Source organism: Protopterus annectens, chromosome 7.part0 (assembly GCF_019279795.1).
Source record: "Protopterus annectens isolate FY-2018-M chromosome 7.part0, PAN1.0, whole genome shotgun sequence".
Classification (NCBI taxonomy): domain Eukaryota; kingdom Metazoa; phylum Chordata; order Ceratodontiformes; family Protopteridae; genus Protopterus; species Protopterus annectens.
In genome coordinates this window covers 90,079,337-90,098,863 of record NC_056739.1, presented here as the reverse complement: position 1 = coordinate 90,098,863, position 19,527 = coordinate 90,079,337, and the positions used below count along the sequence as shown (strand labels likewise).

The 19,527-nt window shown below is 38.3% G+C and overlaps 1 protein-coding gene across 3 annotated transcripts in view; it reads left to right on the top strand.

Moving 5' to 3' along the window:
- Positions 1-19,527, top strand: part of NAV1 (neuron navigator 1) — a 2,383,470-nt gene that overhangs the window by 1,689,567 nt on the left and 674,376 nt on the right. For all 3 annotated transcript variants that reach the window (XM_044076515.1, XM_044076516.1, XM_044076517.1), the window contains one exon: positions 17,253-17,291. In XM_044076515.1, coding sequence (XP_043932450.1) covers positions 17,253-17,291 — 39 coding nt within the window. The remainder of the gene's footprint in view (positions 1-17,252; positions 17,292-19,527) is intronic.

Sequence of the window (19,527 nt, the reverse complement as noted above, 5' to 3'; positions counted from 1 at the left end):
GGCCAGGCCAGCCCTGTTTAAGGGGGGAGCTGTTGTGTCTTCATGCTCCAGGGCATGTGGCTAGTGACCTAAACATGAAGCAGAGGTTTATCTGTTGGGGATATTCATCTCTGCTGTGGAACCATATCCTTAGGAATATGCTCTGATACCAGTGCTAGTTTCCATACACATCTGTTCCTCTCGCATTCCGTCACTGGTGGTTTTGTTCTCATACGTGGGATTTACATTGTTCATATACTTGCCTTTGTACTGTACTGGTTAATGAGCATACACATAATGTCAGTGGAGCCCTCTCAGGCTCTTCTGAAGAGCCAAAAGATGGGAAAGACCATTCCCTCCAAGGGGCCCAGTGATCAGGGAGGATGATCCTACGCAGCACAGACATACATCTCTTAGACATCTACTTCTTCTTCTGGCTTTTCACTACAACCCTAATAAAAATATTGGCAAGCTTTTATACAGCCACTCCATCACCACTGCCTGGAATAAACTTCCCCTTTCTCTAAGAACAAATGTCAACTTCCTCAACTTCAATAAACTTCTAAAGGACCTATTTACTAAATCCTGGAGCTGTCTTTGTCCCACTCCCACCTAAACTGCTCCCTCTCCTCTTCCCCTCCCTCTCTCAGCTCTTTTACTTTGCCACAACTACTCTTTTTAGGGCCCTATGGTATTCTCTCAGCCATGAATCTCTCTCTGATGATAATTGTTAGATGGAATCTAACTTTTTGTATTATATTTTATATAGTTAAATGTACCATGGCTGTTTGAAACCTCAATATTACTCCTGTATTCTAACATGTTCATTTATAAGTTGTATTTTCTTTTGCCTGTATGTATACATTTGTATGTTAATATGTATGATGTTTTTGTTTTTGTCTATCTGTGATGCTTTTCTCCTTGGGTCTGCACTGAAAAAGGGCTCTGCAGCCCAGCCGCGAACTAACCTAGTTAACAAATGTCAAATAAATAAATAAATAAAATAATAAATGGTTTGGAAACCTAATGGCAGCACTACTTTTGTTTTTTCCCCCCCCTGAGAGAGTGAATCACCAAATGTAAAAACCCTCTGATGACTGGCGCAGATTCCTTCAAAATCTTTGAAATACCACATCAGTCCAAGAGAACCACTTTGCCATTTTGCTGTGTGACAAGGAATCAAAAGTTTTGAGTAGGTGTAGTAAGAGTGTGCATGCCATATTATGGCTTGCAGACCTTAACTTCTCATTTTGCAGCTCATTTGCAAAAGTTGCTGTCTTTCCTGGCAGCTCAAGCACTAGAAAAGCTTGTGGATGATCCTTAGTCTAGGCTGAAGGAAGATCTTCTCTAGACTTGATCTACTACTTCTAAGGTAGGCTTTCACGCAGACCTCTGTAGTCTGATTGTAATGACTCTGTGAGCAGGACTGCAGGCTTAGACATGTGAGGTTGTTCTCCATTATTTGGAGGTGTGGAGCTCAAAATCTTTGTCCTGAATGCCCAGATTAGCAGGTAGTGCTCTTCAAACAGCTAACCCAGGACGTGGTTAATGACCTCTTAGGGAGTGAACAAGCCCTTGCCACTATTACAAGGCCCTTATGATCACCCCTTCCAACTACATCCTCATCTTCTAAGCCAAGCCCAATTCAAAACAGAAAGCATCCTTACCACTTGATAGAAGGCCCTTGCCTTATCACCTCTTGTGCCTGCTACGTGACCCCAGAGGATGACTTACACTAGCCTTACCGCTGCAGGCCTGACTTCACCATGATCCTTCTTGTGGTGGGAATGGATTTGTTCTCAAAATTCACTCCCAGCTTGCAGAATTATCACAAAAGGCTTGTGAGCTAAATTGACCACATGTTGAACTCACTGTTTCTCCCTAGGAAACACCCCCACTGGCAGAGTAAGTCATCTCATCATGACATGTGGGACAGGTCCTGTGTGTGCTGCTAAGAGGGGGTAACACAGGCTCTCTCATGTTTGGAGTACTTTCTGATGTGATTGCCTTCTGTCTCCCATTGCAGACCTCTGTGCCTTTAATAATCATAAAATATGAAATAAACCAAGCAACGCTTGTACTAAACAAGTGTTTAATAAAACAGAGCTTTTAGATCAAACAGCCCTTCATCAGTGTATCTTTAATAATCATGTCATGTATACCGAGTTCTGTATGGTGACCCTTCAAGGTCACATGGCTCTGTTGCCACAGTGTGTCTAGATGGAGCCACTGCACATGGTCACCTTTTGATGCATCACTTTTATAGGAAGCCCACAAAGTAGAGTACTCCATTTGTTGTGGGGAGGATGTATTTTCCAGTAAAAATTGTTGCTATTTGGACTTTTTTCAGTACACAGGGCTTTTACCATGGTATTTAGTGTGATGGTCAGAGCCTTGCAAGATAATTGGCATCTGTTCCTGATTAACTGCCCCTTCGTAGCCCTGTCCACACACTTCCTGGAAACATCGCTGCAATGAGTGTTGTTGGGGTTGTAGTCTCTGAGAGTGAACATAAATTATCAGAAGTCTTTTAAGCTCCTTGTCAGAGTGCAGCCTTTATAGGCGAGGAGCTAGACAGTCCATTGCTTGTCATTCCTACACTAGGAGATGTCCTGTGTCATGGCAGCCTGGATGAGGACACAGCACAGGGTCCAGGCTTGGACACTGCTAGACTTTCCAAGGCTATTGGTTGCTGCAGTCTTCATGGTAGTGGTTGTATTCCCAAGAGTGTGGATCTGCAGTGGTTTGTAAAGTGTCTGTGTTTACGTAGCCACCATGCAGAAATATTTTACCAGTGGTAGACCTTTGAGTGGTGGAGCATTCACATCAGCTTTTGATGAGTTTTCTACATTGCAGGATTAAGAGCCCAACTTAGTTACCACACTTTGTAGTGGTTGTGATCCTTTCTGGGGAGCAGCCTTCCACATTAGCCTAGTTGGAGATTTGAACAGTCTTTCTGGCCCTGAAGGTAGTGGAAACAAAACTCCTTCCTGGTCTCTCCCTAGTTGATCAGATATCCAGTCTGCCACAATCTGAACAAGTAAAGAGGCAAATTCGTGTACTCCTTTGCGGGGGAGTAGTACTTATCTGGCTCTAGACCATAGTTGAGGGGCATTACTGTCAGGGCTATTCATACTTTTTTTGGTGAAATTAATGACTTGGCAGACTGTCCAAACGTCTTCTACAGCTGTCTTCTGGAACTGTAGATTTGGTGGCTTTGTCTGTTCTGGATCTTCCAGAAGCAAGTCACTTTGGAGATCGATCCAGTTACCACAAAGAACACGGTCTTCCTTTTATCTTCAGTGCAGCAGTACAAAAGGGAAGTAGCAGCAGACACATACTTCATCCTATTTCTGGGATATTTATGTATTCCTTTCTCCCATGCCTGCCAGTTCTTCTGCCTTCACAAAGTTTAAGGGAGAAAGAGAGACAGAGAGAAAGAGACTAAAACTCATTTTCTTCTTTTCTGGTGGCTAAAAAACGTATAATTTCAGGTACTCTGACACCTGATAATGCAGTAAACACTTCCAATACTACCAACGAGTGTTCTCAATGCTTAAGGCAGGAACTTGCACTGGTCTGAGGGCTGTTGGAGGGCCATGAGTTTAATTATGGATGAGAGATGCTGTACTACTTTGTAACCTTCACTGACTGCCTTTATGTTTTACTGACTGTATTCTTCTGCTGAGTATTTGAATCCTCTTACAGTTGTCATTGGCTTTTGAGTTTGAAACCCTTGGTTATGGCAACGGCCACTTCCACCTCAGGGCTCATCTGTCAGTGTATACCTCTGACCATGGTCAACCTTCAACTTGGTCTCATATATGCTGAGACCACTAGGAACCATCTATTTGGTACACCTATGCCTCTATGTGAATTTTTTTCCTTCTCTTTTAGATTGAGTATGTAGCCCCTATATATCCCCAACCAGTCTTGTTGAAGATGATCCTGACCTTTTTTGGGGAACTCTGTAATTTGGTCATCAGTTGTTCCATGGTCGTGTTGATGTGTCAGGTATTTCTTCCCATCGTGCCTTTGCCCATAAAATCCTATATCAACCAGAAAAAAAACCTCTCCAGAATCTTATACAACCACACACCAACAATTGCTGTCTCTGTTCCAGCAAAAAAAACTACTTCTTAATGTCTCAAATGCAAACAACTCAGCCGGGGACTCGCTCTTCTCAAACTTCATTCCCAAAATATGGAACAAACTACCAGCCCCAATAACCTCCAACTGCTCTATAGTACAATTCAAAAAACTTCTAAAGTCACACTTAACTAAAACTTGTCCCTGCTCTGTCCTGGCTAGTGTCTGGTACACATATAATCTCAGAAGCCTACACCTTATTGATGTCCTACTACGCTCTTCTGAATTGTAAATGGAATATATGCTTGTTTTTGACATTGCAAATATCTGTTTCTTTAAAATGTGTATTTCCCACAGAAAAGTTTAACATGAATCATATGTAATATTTGTATGTTGTGTAGCTCCTCTGAAATGTGTCATTCATGTAAGTACATCAGTTTTGTAAACTTCTTCTGCAGCTTCTTAGTCATGGATGTACATCAGTTATGTTTGTAATTTTGTACTTAGTACTTTTTGCTATTTTTTTGTACTTTTTTTCTACATTTTGTACTTTTTTCGGAGCTTTTCTCCCTGGGCCTCTGCTGAAAAAGGTCCTGTGTCCAGTCGGACTTTTCCAGTAAACAAATGTAAAATAATAAATAAATAATAAATAATTGTAAAGGTGAAGACTGTGTCCTGTCACTGTTTGGTCAACCAGTTACTTGTCAGATGTTTCATCTTAGGCTTCCTTTTAAAAACTCCTTCCCTTAAGGACCTGAACTTCACTATTGGAAAGCTCTCCTTTCCATCTTTTGGGTCTATTAAACAACATGGAGAGTAATTACTGAGGAAGTTCTGACAGTAATGGCCATCCCTTATGCACATTGCATCTTAATGCTTCATGTCCTCCCTAGTAAGGAACAAGATGTGGCCTTTAGTGGAGATCAGTTGTCCCGTAGGATAACTCCACATTTCCTTCTGAAAATAAGTTTCTAAACTGTCCGGAAATCCATTTGTTTGTGTCTTTGCTTATGTTTTTCACCAAGAAAGAAAATTGTGGAGATAGAGCCATTTGCTGTCTGTATGTGTTTTGCCAATTCATGTTTAACCTGTAGTGGCTGCATGGATTTACATAGATAGACTTGATGTCTGGAAAAGGAACAGCTCATAGTTATCAGACTGATCTTGCCCTTGCTGGCTGCCAGCTGCATTCTTACCTCCTCCTCCTCTAGCCCCACTCAGCCATCTAGCTGCACTCCCAGTTGCCATGACCATACACTACTGGATCCCCCAATTGTTTGCCCAGGCATGCCAATTTATTTTTCTTTCCTGTTAAATTTATTTTTGACTCATTGGGCTAGTCAGCATTCTTGACAGTCCCCTTCAAGCTACACTGGTTGGGAGGTCTCTTCTGCTGGTTTACCCAAGCTAGGAGAACTAGCACCCAGAATAAGTAGGGTCTTCCTCCCAGAGGGTTGCTTCATTCACTTTCTGTTTAATGCATCTCAGTTGAAATCTTCAGCTGTGCCTGTCTTTACTACAGGTACTAGTGCTTGGACATACACAGGTTGCATGTGGACTCCCACGTAGAGCTAGTGCTGTCATATACCATTTTAATTTGTCATCATCAGAGTACTGCTGGTCCCTCAGTTTTACATTGGAAGTGTTTTTTTCATTGGAATTTCATTCCATTAAGATGGTACTTTTCTTCTGATCATGGGAGGAAGTAAGGTAATGCATTTTCCCCTATGTAGTGTTCACAAAAAAGATCTCTGCACAGCAGCCTGAAATAGATGAAAGCAGTGTACATAGCCTTGGCATTTATTCAGGACTTTCTTCTGCATCACATTCAAATCACAGATTCATAGGTGATTACTACGCTAATGACCCCAGGGTGCCTTTTTAAGCCTAGCTATGCTTCCCAAGGTGAGCATCAAACCCTGTACCCTTTATCTGTGAGGTAAACACCTTAAACATGAGGCCAATATCTAAACCAAAATGTATAATACTCCAGTTACATGGTGTGTCAGCAGATGAGAGGAAACCCAGTCTTTCCTATTTTGTGTAGAGACAGATCTTAGATCTGGCATTGGGCCATTTTGCAGGAACTGTATCTCTTAGTAGTGCATTTTCTAGGCTTAGAAAACTAGAAAGTAGCTTCCCTTAGCATGCAAATATGTGTAGGTCACAAATGAAAACAGGTTCCATAGATTGTCAGGACACAGTGTATAGAAGTAGATTTTTTTATTAATACTTAAGAAATTATTGCTAGTTATTTATTTCCCACTATATCACCAGTCACACTGTGGAGCAGAAGCATTTTTATTCCTAAGGACTCATACTTAACTTTACGCCTTTTTCTTAATTTACTTTGATTTTTCAGAGATATTAAATGTGAAATAAGGCAGAGGTAGACTCATTCTTCCAACTCCATGTTGGCCAAAACAACTGGTTATGACCTGATTAATGTAGCCAGTCTTCCTTAGTGGTGTCTGCTGCTGCAGTCTGTCCTAATGCACAAAAAAAATAAATAAATAAAAGAGAGTAAAAGTGTTTCTGTCCACCACTGTAGCTGGAGATTTGTTCAGGAAGGTTAAATCTTTTCAAGATAGAAAGGGGAAGAAAGCTTAAGAAATGTCTCAAAATGTTAGGAAACCAGAGAAATTAAATAAATTATCCACATAATCTTTCATTACTGAATAGGGAGGGGCTGAGGTGATCCTTTTAGTTACCCTGGATAGGCATGAGTGCCCTGGTATGTCAGGGAAAGTGAAGCTGACCTTCTCATGTAAGGTTGCCTTTAATTGCGTACCTCGCTTGTTCTTTAGCCCAATGTTTTTAAAAGAAACTTGACAAGAAGCAATCTTAAATAAGGCCCCATATATCTCAATGGTGTCAGACTAATCATAGAAGTGTTCCAAAACCAAAGATGCATTCCTAGTCAGTTGCAGTGTGTAATAGGGGAAGTTGTTTTTATTTAATTACATCTGGTGACTTCTCAAACTCATATGCCTCCCTGGCTGATGACTTTCTCATGAGTACTGAGGGGAAAACAACTTCTCAAGGCCAGGCATTTAAACAGCAGACATCAAAAAACAGGCCTACAGTGTTCTGTGGGGAGAACGTATCTGTCTTGGGTCATAGGTAAGTGCTAGGATAGTTGGCCTTTTGGGCAGTTTTAAGCCTAAGACATTTATTTCCCTTTTGGTACGTGGATTAATTTATTTATTTATTTTACATTTGTTAACCGGGCTAGTCTGGCTGGATACATGTCCACCTATCCCATTAATCATCCTATGTTCAATAATTATACGTTACCCCTAATGAGAATGACTTGGATCATAACATAAGTAATTTGAGGGAACCCACACATGGGATAAAGTATATGGGCACTGCCTCTGTCCATTATCAGTACAGGGTGCAGTACTGGAGTAAATTTTCTGTTTTCTATCCGTAGATCCAAGTTGTGCTTGATTATGGACAAGGATGAGCTTTGTTTTACGTGGATGGGGAGTCTGTTCCAGAGTACTCGTATCCTCTGTGAGATATACCTGTCCCTTCAAACCGTTATGCCTGTGTTTACAGAAGAGGTTTAAATCCCTACATCAAGTATTTCTGATGTCATTTGACTTGTTGATGTGCAGTAAATCCATCAGTACTGGGTTGGCGGATGCCTTGTATGCGAAACACAGGTTACCTCTTAGCAGTCTGTAAGATACTGACTACAGTAAAAGAGCACTGAGATGGTCCATGTAGGACATATTGTTTAGGCATTTGTTCCTCAGATGATCTAATCAGAAGCCAATAGGTCATATATCCAAGATTAGGTTTCATATACAAAATATTCATAAAAGAATATTCAGCCAGACTGCAGATATCTGCCCAGGCCTGCTCACAGGACATAGGCCATCCATCTCCAAGGTCGTTGTGGAAAAGAGGAGGAACACTCACCACTCCTATGCAATGAGGGTAATGAGAATCTGGCTTAAATCTGTCAAAATCTCTCACCCCTTACCCCTTGGATCTGATAGGCAGTGAGGACTCTTTTTTTTTTTGGTTTTTGATTTCTGACCAATTCAGCAAGAGACTTTTAGGAATAGCTTTAATCTTGCAGTGTAGTATTTCAAGCTGGATGGGGTAAGGGAAATGCCCCCATCTAAAAGGAGACATTTTGAACTGTCAGGGAGACAGGAACCCAGATTTTGTGCTGTCCTCCTTACAACTGAGTCTTACAAGAACATGTTTCAGAGCACCTTTTTTGGAGATTGTGTCACAGCTTTGCCCCCGAGAATCTGGTCATAACTGACAAGGGGCTAGAATTCTATGATAAACCTTTTATTAATACCTATAGAAGGTACATGAAATTTCACAAAAGTACCAGGACTAAATGATTTCCTTGATGCCTAGCTCTGTGGCATAGAGGAATGCAGCCCTGATTATGACCCAGACAGCCTGAGTTCATTTAGCAGTTCATGCATAGGATGGGAGGTGAAGTGGGACTGAGCATTTTATGTCAACTCATATCTTGAGGCGAGAGTGTAGGATTCTTTATAAAGCTTTGAATGCCCTGGTGGATCATAACATAATTCCCTGGCTGAAGATAGGCTGCTGTAAAGTACCAGTGTAGTGAGGGGGACATGAATGGGCTAGCTTCAAGAGTAGTGATGTTGGCAATGTTCTCGCACAGCACAGTAACAATTCTCTTTCATTACATACCAAAAAGTCCCTGATTCCTAACCTCGTATATGATACACACTTACCCACTCCTGGCTACCGCCTCTGACAAATGGAAAAAGGTAGTCTTATAAGAGGAGAAATTGGAGACAACAAGTGTGCTTGTGGAAGATGATTATTCACTCTACACCAGGCAAAAGAAAGTAAAATTTATCCCAGCAATCAGGGAATGTAGAGAGATAGGCGTTATATTCAAGTTGCTATATCTAGCTATCTTCAGAGTATTTTTTCCTGTAGCGTCAAAGTTTTTTTTTTTTGATGTAGAACAGGCTAAGGATGTAATAAAAAATGTTTATCTAACAAAAAGTGAGCCAACAAACAGAAGGAGACTCTGCTTCTCATTCTTCTGCTACTCCTGACAGTAAAGCTGATAGGGAGACTTTGCTAGTGAAACCTTTTCCAGTGCTCCAAAGTAAGATACTTGAGAGACAGAAAAAAATTGCATAGGGCTTGACTATAAGAATGAGGAGTACCTTAGATTTGAAGCAGAGTCTAGTGTTGTGATGTAGAGATGATCAGGCAGAAACCAGCAACACTGGAATTATGAATTGTGAATACATGTGAGATTATAAACCATCAGCCACATTTGTGAAATATGGCTTTGGAAATAAAAGTGGTTGAGAAAAGAGTAGAATATTGGTGGCTTTTTGTCAGACATATACCCCACAGTATGTCTTTAATGTTTAAAAGTACACTAAAGGGAAATGAGAAGCAATAGTAAGTAAAACTATTTCTGTTCTTATTAGTATCTGTATAAAACATTTCATAATATAAACTGCATGCTATTTTGTGAAGCAGTTTTGTGTATTGTGTAGTCATGAGTATTTTAAATGTGGGGGAGAAGTATTTTCAGTGACTGTTGTATGTGTTAGAGATATTAAACTAAACAAGTACACTTTTTTAGTTGTGAGAAATATAGATTTTACAATATAACGAGAAGACAGGCAAAGCAGAAGAAAGTTTTATAATGCTGTGATCTTGGACTGATGGATGTAAATGTGTATGGATACTATATCTAGAACTAATATAATAATTTCCAGTGTTTTACAAGGGTAGATGCCTAGATTATTGTCCTTGGTTTAAGCTATAAACATTTTTTTGTAAACAAGTTGGCTTGAAAAATACAAAAAAACGAATGAAAGCCTTGAGAAATGTTAATCTTCTTGCATCTGCAAAGATATTACCTTTTTTTATTAGCAAATGTCATCAGTAAGAGACAAGACGATTGCAGGTGAAGGCAACTAGCCTGATGAATTCTTTACATTCTGGTCTAAGTGAAATTTACAAAGATTCCATCATGCATCTGCAAATTGTTAGCTGTTTTTTTCTCATTGCTGACTACCATTTACATAAGCTATCTGCAGGTTTAAGCAGTTAATATATTAATCTTGAGAGTTCTGATCATTCTTTGCAGAGTGAAATGTAAAATTGAAAAGTACAATGAAAAGCAGTTCAGTGAAAAATAATGTTTGAAATCATGGGAAATTGATAAGAGATAATAAGCTCCCATTTAATGCATTGTAATAGAACAGTGCATAATTTATTTTTATTTAAAGGTAGCCAGTGTACTTTTTCTTGCGGATAAAAGTTAATGGATTATGAAAGCATGCAAGCTGTTTCACATCTGGGAGGGGAATAGAGGTAAGAAAAGAGCAGACATCAATCAATATAACTGGTAACACTGGCTGTAGCATGCACTTTATCATAGCTAATCTTAATTTTTAATTAGGTTATGCCTGTGAGTGCAGCTGTCAATTTGGGGCAGTTGTTCCTATCTGGTGTAGTATACTTAATTTGTTGAACATATACATAGTTTTCTGTGTTTGTTCTGAGCTAACAGAGGATGTGGATGCACTAAAAATATATTCAGCTTTTTTGTTTGAGGGTTTTTATTAAAGAAAAAAGTCTTGAGAAATGTGACATAGATTCAAATAGAGATGAGAGTAAACAACTGTATAAAAAATTAGCTTGACAAACATTAGTGTGTGCATGCAAAACAGAAGTTGGAAGTACGCACTCAAAAATACTGTCATGTAGTAACTGGGAACAATAGCTTTTTTATTATAATAGCTATCTATCCATAGTATCTGATAAAGTAAATGTCTTTACAATTTCAAAAAAAGGGAAAAAGTATTGGATTATATTAAGAAACACAGAGTGCAAATAACAATGCTACAGGAGGCATATTTGGAAAGAAAGGAACATATGAATTTGACAAATAAAGGATTTCAGGATGGGATATTCATCAAAATATCAGGGACCAATGAAAAGGGAACTAACAATAATGATTGCTACTAGAGAGGCTCCAGTAGTGATAGAAGAAACCAAAAGGAATAATAGTAGATTTGTGGTAGTAAGGGGCTGTTGCCAAGGGGAGGAGGATTACATTGACATGCATTTATATTCCATCAAAAACTGCAGTTATGGAACTTAAGCAAAATTTGGGAGAAATGATCAGCTTTTCCTCTGGGAATATTACTTATACCTGGAAATTGGAAATTTGTTTGCAAAAGTGACGATGTTATCAGGGGGACCAAAAAGGAAAATGTAAGAAAAGAGGGTAGATTTCTGAACAAATTTATGAAAATATTTGGCATGAAAGATGTGAATTCGGTAGCAGGAACTCAGACTGAATCTACATGTTATTCCACAAGGTACAATAAATGAGCTAGACTAGGTAAATATTTTGTTTCACAGAAACATCTGCATTTAATTAAAAGCTTTGCCAGGCAACTAATAACTATTTCTGATCATGCACTGTGACGATTGGGGAGAGATGGGCGAAGGCCGCCAGCCTAGTCAAATAGAATTTGATATATAATTCTGGCATTTGTAAATAAATGTAAAATACAGACATGTGTTCTTCAATATAAAAGAATACTGTGAAATGTGAAACTGCAAAATATGTGACAACATTGCACTCTGCTGGTCCAGTGAAGCATGTTGTGACCCTTTCATGTTAGAATTTGGCTCCAATGCGTCAGGATGAAAGTTTCATGCTCATTGTTTAAAGGCTAAAGTTTATGACCATAATTTACATGTGGATGGTGCTTTACTGCTATGGTTTCTGTTAGAATATAGACGTGAAATGTCATCTATTAAGTTTCTGAGCAGGTGTTAGATTGCTAAATAATGCAGTCTGTGGCCTGAGAACTCAAACTAGGTGTTAAGATGATGCAATATGTATACTGGGAAAACCTAAGTGTTACAAATGATGTAATTTGGGAGGGCCTTAGAGACATATTTGTTAGTAATGTTTAAATGCTATTTCTCACAAGAGACTAAAAGCATTTTGATCTTGGATATCTAACTCAACACTCTGCCTATGCTCACATGCAAGTTTTAGCACTGTGATTTCTTGTTGGAATAGTTAAAGCTAGTGAAGGTTAATTAGGTATTTGTCTTTGAAATCAGACCTGTCTTACTGTATTATTTTAAGTTTCTGTGTGATCTCTGAACTCTTAGATATCTCTGTGGTGTAGTAGTTTTGTCTTGTGTTTTGATTATTTATTATTAAATATTTTAAAAACCTTTACCTGTGGCTGGTTTGTGTAGAGATAAGCTCTAGAGTACATTGCATATTTATAGAGTTTATTGTAATAGGCCACTCTAATAAGCCTTAGACTGTATAGTCACATTACCATTGGATAATAATAATATTGCGCAGTAATAATTGGGCACCCTTTTAAGGGCCATTTAGTAGCTGATATTATTAGCTGGGTGGTGGCAGGGATTACTACCGTATTGTCTGGGTAAAGGGGCACAGCTGAAGAATCTGTGTCAGCCTTTCCCAGGAGTGTCTGTGAAGTTGTATAAATACTTATCTCAAAGTGTGTGTGTGTGGTGTGTCAGCTACTTGACAGAGACACAAAGCACTGGTTGGACAGAGATGGTACTGGTGGTTCTAGCTTGCCCAGCTAGGCTGAGACCTGGACCCTATAGCTGTGCCAGTGGGGAGTCTTATTGGGGACCTGGTGAGCAAAGGAGCAACCAGCCCCAGACTGACTGTGATCTCTGTGTGCACTTAAGGGAAATTGTACTTTGCTGTGTGTATTAGTTATCCTTTTCTCTTCTAGGAGATGACCTCACTGGTGTTAGTGGTGAGGATTGAGGCTCCTTGATTGCTGGGCCAGGGCACGGTCGTCACATGCACTAATAACTAAGATAAAATTGCAGGGTAACTAAGTGAAAATGAGACACTGACACTTTCCCACCTACCTGTTAAAAAGAGAGGAATTTATGGAATGGGCAGTTGAAGTTATTTGAGAGTTATTAGCATAGATAGAAATTTCTTCAGAAGGAATAGCTAGTCAGTGAGATAAAATGAAATGGAGTTTAAAAATAGGGTAGGAATAAGAGAAAGTGAGATGGTTAAAAAGTATTAGGAATTATTTAGAAAAATAAGGGGAATCTCACAGAACAAGAAGAGGAGCAACTGCAGAGGGCCAAAAAGAAAATAAGCCATTTTGGATAATATACATGAGTTTTAATAGGTTTACTGTTAAGCAATTATTTTGATAGCAACTCCAGAGCGCAAACAGACAGAAAGTAGAAACAGTTGTCACCAAATGTAGCGAGCCCATGACCAAAAAAAAAATATATATACATATATATATATATATATATATATATATATATATATATATATATATATATGGATCCCTATCACATGGTCGACAGGCCATATGATCGACACTCATTTGGTCGACAAGCAGTTTTATGTGGGGGGCTTCGCCCCCCACACCCCCCTAACTATATATATCAACCCCAGGGTCGCACAACATCGGGGAGGGGAGCAAATCTGCCTGTCGACCAAATGAATTGTCGACCAAATGAAAGTCGATCAAATGGCTTGTCGACCATCTCAGGTAGACCTATATATATATATATATATATATATATATATATATATATATATATATATATATATATATATATATATATATATATATATAGGTCTTGTACTGAGAGATATTTTGGAAATTTTATGAAAATATATAAAAAAGCAAGGGAATGTGGAAAGAAAAGAGCACAAATGGAACTATTTTATTGTTGGTACAGCCGCTATTCTCTTGCTTCAGGAAATACAAACAGTATTTTAAGAATTTGGAGATTCATTCTGTAGTAAGCCACAGTATGCACAACTGGTGGAACATCATGTAGATAGAGACCCAGTGACCAGTTAAAAGGGCAGATTTAACTACTGAGGTGAAAAGATGCTACGTGGAAATGGCAAAAAGATTTTATTCTGTTATTAAAGACATGTAAGGTCCTCCAAGGCTAGTAATTTATTAATGTTAACTGGAAGTGCACTTTCTCTCCATGCTGTATTTTGGAGGGGACCCCTCAGTAAAGCTCACTAGTGACCTAGAAGGGGAGGAATGTCAGACATGTTTTCTTGGATTTCAAATAGCTGGGTCTTTCATTAGAAATGCAGAATTTAAAGGTTTTTTTCTTATAGTAATATAGAATTGTTTACTGTTTCTGTGCTCACTCTTACCTTCACAAACTGCATTGCTTCACTGTGGAATTTAGTTGTTTATGCATTCTATTAACTTGCTTTAAAAGGAAAGAAAGGTTTTATTTGTGTTTGGAAATCTACATAACCGTTAGGGAGAGTACTGAACTAGAGCTGCTTTCCATTTCCTTTCTGTTTGCCTGGGACTGCTACTTGGACTTGGGGAAATTTTAATTTATTGAGAAAGTTAGGCCAAGAATTTCTTGATCATAGACATTTTGTGTTTTATTTTCATCCTTGATACTTCAGTCGGCACACTAAGTAATTAAAAATAGTAAATACTCTTAAAGTTTGTTTCTTTAATCAGTTTCAGATATGAAATAGTTTCTTTTTTTCCCTAGTTCAACAGCAATACTTTCTTGTATATGTGTGTGTGCGTGTGTGTATATGTGTTCGTATATATATACATGTACACACACACACACACACATATGTGTGTGTGTGTGCACCCCCCACACCCCCTGCTAATTATATATACCAACTACAAGATTGCACAACACTGGAGAAAGGGCAAATTCCATTTTCAATATTTTGAGTTTTAGATCTTTTAATTTTCAGTCTGGGATCCATATATTGTATATAGAGTTCATATTACTTTATCGAATTATTAAAAGTTCAAATGTCATATGGTCGAACCCATATGATCGAACATTTACAAGTTCAAACGTTTCAATGGAGATCTCTGTACAGTGTGGAATGGGAAGATTTCCCTTTCCTGCACAGTAGTACGATCTCGGAGTTGTTATATTTAAAGAGCGGGGAGTGGAGGGTGGCTTGCCCCCCCATTTTAAAAGGTCAGTTAGGTTTTTTCTGCTGTTTTTTTTTTTATTTTTATTTTTTATGAAACGATACACCAAAACCAAACTAGGAAAAAACTTTTCAAACTGTTAAAAGTTCGATCATATGGCCTCGACCATATGACGTTCCAACTTTTAACAATTCGATAACATAATATGAATCCTGTATATATGCATATGTAATCATTCTTTTCCCATTTTTCACATGGGGTTGGGGTATCACTTCAGTAGTGACAGTCATCTAGAGCCAAGATCCACACTTGAAGCTCTACTGCTATTGTTCTTGCATACCACACGCATGCACTTTCACACCTGTGGCCATTTTAGAGTGTCCAGCCAACCTACTGCATGTCTGTGGAATGTGGTAGGAAACTGGAGCATCTGAAGAAAACTCATGGAAACACAGGGAGGCATGTAGACTCCACACAGAATGCACCCCAGGTTAGAATTGAACTGGAGAATCTCTTGCTGTGAGACAGCAATGCTATCTGCTGAGCCACTGTGCTGCTGTGTGGATATCATCATCTTTTTATTAATGAAGGGTATTCTCACACCATTGATGTGACTTTTGGTATCTGTCTTTTTTGAAGAGTGACAACTTGGCTAGCAGCTATGTTATAATTTAATGTTGGCAGGCTCACTGGAAGTATTCAGTAATTTGAGATCTTGGTATCAGATTAGTAATCTCATCTGTGGCCACTGCTGGAAAACATTGTGAGAGTGTATGTAAGGGTACCAGAACTTGTCAGAGATTTGGGATGCATGGCTAGGCTTTAAAAGGCCCTTGTGGTCATTAGCTTAGTAAACACCTATGAACCTATGAAAAAATAATTTGGCTAAGTCTCTGTTAGTATTGCTAAGGTTACATTAGAATAATACGGACGTAGAGTGAGATAGGTGAAATTCTGAAGTGTATGTTCTGTAGCTGGAAGTGTAAAGGTTATTTGGTTGTAGCAGGCATTGTTTGTAACACGAAACAGTAATGTACTTTTGCCATAAGTCCTCAATGTTAATCACCCCTTTAATATGTAATATTTGTCAGTGTGGTATAGATTTAGGTGCTATAAACTTCTACATCTTACATTATTTTGTGTCAGCTCTGAGACTGAAGCCCCAACCATCCATCACATTATATGTTAACAGTGGGGTGGGAGTTAAGGCGCATACTTCTGTAAGTGACCATGAGTACCCTCACAAAGCTATACTTTGCAATTCCAGCATTCCAAGCACAGAAACATTTCAGTGTATGCTCATACAAGACGTATATTTCTTGAGATTGCTGACTGCATATCACAACTGTGGTCACTTTTGAGGTGGGCAGTAAAGGCCTGAGACTGAAATAGGACAGAGATTTAAATAGCTTGTCATACTATGGACAAACCTTTGTACTTATGATGCCACAGTAGCAAGTATTAACTTACTTAAATTTATACATTTAGAGATCTGTTTAATGATGATCTAAGGCTGTTCATTGTCTAGTAATGCAAGCTGTTCTTTGTTCTTCACTACACATTTTTCTCTCTCCAGAAATGTCTGTCGGCACTATATAGCAAGGAATTTACTAGAATCCTACTTCCTTACAGCATTAAAAAGGTAGTCATTAGTAAGACACGTAAAGGCACAGGAGTAGGCTCCTAATTAGTAGGTGTCCTTACATCCCTACTGTAGTGCAGCCTGTATAATGCCAGCATATAACTTGTTTTTGGAGTATGCTACTGTTGGATGTTTCCCAACCCTGAGTATGGGGTCATTTTAGAAGTACAGCATTTGAATGGATGCAGGTTTGTCAGTCACCAGTGTATGCACTAAAACAGTAAACTGCAAGTTGTGTGCTTAACATTCCAGTGTGTTAACACACATGGTATTCTTGTATTTGTGTGTGTGTACAGAGCTAAGGCTGTAGCTATAATTCTACAAAAGTTTGGTTCTCATTATGGAGAAGTGGTAGATAAATTATGTGATGACTATTTATAATTTACACAATGCAGAATACATATTATAACCCCAGATTCTCAGAAGTGTGCACGTGTGCGCGTGTGTTTGTGTTCACGAGATAATGCAATTCATGTAGTTTGCACAGCACTTTGTTCACTACATTGAAATCATACAACCGTTGTTCTGTGATTTCACATTTACTTTTTGTTTGTCTTTTGCAGCACTCAGGATAGGAACACATTACCGAAGAAGGGCATAAGGTAAGATTTATTTTTCTTTCCCCATTTTTAGTCCTTGCTACTGTTGCTGTAAACTGTCTGATTTCTGTTGCTTACCTCAGACTTTTTAGTTGATCTAAGGAGGAAATAGGCAAGCAAATTCAAACGACTGTTAAGCTGCACATTTTTAGCCAGGTCAATGGTTTGGCCAGCTGTCCTTTTTTAACAATGACCAAGGCCATAGACCTGTAGCACACACATTTTTGTTTTATTCTATAGATTCAAGCATAAACTGTTACACAAAGCAATGTAGTGCACTAATAAGCATTATGAAATTTAAAAAATATTTATGTAGAAGTCCTGGTGCCAAGGTGCCTTATTAAAACATTTCCAGTTAAGAAAATCAAAACTGGGGGATTTTACTGACATTTTCAATGAGTTAAGGTTGGGTAGATTACAAATGTAATAATTGCTGGTGTTTCATACTGCAGGTGCAAGCTCATGAAAGGGCTTATCTGTAGTATTTAGGATAAAGGCTGGATTTAGTTGAGTCTGAAGTAGACGCTGTTGTTAAAAAGGAATAATTAGTAGGGCATATAAAATATTGCATGATAGCTATATGAAGCAATCAAAAGAGGTCTAGTAAAGCTTGGCAAAAAAGATTGGAAAGGCAGTTTAGAATGGAATAGTGGGAAATATCTCTAGGGCTCCCAAGTATGCAATAAAGTCAGAAGTTTCAGGATTTTTGCATAGACTTTACATAGGTATTTTTTTATCAAGAGAAGACTTCCGAGAATTTTTCCTCAAGTAGATATTGTTGGGTGTGATGGGAAATACAAAGGTTACAGGTAACTAGGAACATGATTTTGGGATGTAATCAGTTGGCAGATTTTAACAATTCCCTACAAAGTACTTTGTCAGAAGTTTTGGGAGAGCTATGATTGTAACTTAAATGATTCTTTAAGCTAGGATATATTATCTGAATTGACTAGATGTAGTAAGGCCTTGCCAAGTTTAATGCTATTGGCTGCCATTAAAGCAGTTATTAGAGAATGGGAATCGAAATTTAAACAAACCATAAATAAAGTATTCAATATTGCAAATGGGATAAAAGAAGTGGAGTTAGGATGTTTAGAAAAGGGAAGGGAGCAAGCAGGTCACATAGAAATAAATGGAATTTGTAGATTCATGGTCAGAATGATGAGTGAAATTTAAGGGAAGGCAGAACTTGAGCAATTTACGTTGTGCTGCAGTAAATGTTTAAAAAAAACAAAACAAACAAAAAAAAGAAAACATGTAAATACACGACGTTAATGAAAAATGTTTAAAATGATTGTTCTTATTTTTGTTTTCTTTAACTGCATGTGTACATATGTCATTGTTCAATGTGTGAAGGTAATAAAGGTATTAAAAATGGCTGGGTTTAAAGTGAGATGGCCTGAAAGTCAGAGTTTCACAGTAGGAATTGTTGTCAATATTAAATAGTTGTGCTGTAATAGGGATGAAGGTTAGCAACAAAAGTTTGCAGTGGAATATAGGAGGTAGCCTGTACATTAGTAGTGAGGGTATTAGTCAAAAGAAATGGAGGGTTAAGGTTATGAGATGTTAACAGGCTGCCTCCTCCAGTACAGGGTTCAATCCCCTTAGTTCCCATTTGCCTGTTGTGCAACTCGAACCTGCACAAGTCCTTTTGCAAACATCGCTGACAGCTCAATCCTGAAAATTAGTACTTTCATCCGGTGAACCTACTCAATTAACAAATAAATAAAATACATTTGGAAAAACTGAAATGGCAGATTTTTGCTTAGCATTATTTTTGCATGAGGTTGGTATTTCTTGGGGACTTCCAAGATGACTGCACACTGATCAACAGCTTAGCTTCAGCTGTCCAAGTGTGAAAACAGAAACTGAGAAAAAGGAATGCCATAGAAACATTTTTTGGGGTAAAATTCAGTTACTGGCTAGTAAGTAAACTGACTGGATGCCAGCAAAGAAGAAATTCAAAAAACCTGAAAGAAGATCAACCAGAAAAAGTGAAGAGAAATCACTTGTGTGGGAAGGATTCTGCAGTGGTTCATCAAAAATCAGTTCAGGCTTCAGCTTTGGTTCAAGCAGTAGCTTCCAGTATTTTTTAAAACACCTGTATTGAATTAGCACGTGGGATATATAGACAAACTTAAATTTATATAAAAGTATTCAAACCATATTAACAGGTTTACATTTACAAACATTTTAGGATATCTAATAATGTATGTGGTGTATAATCCAAGTAACATAT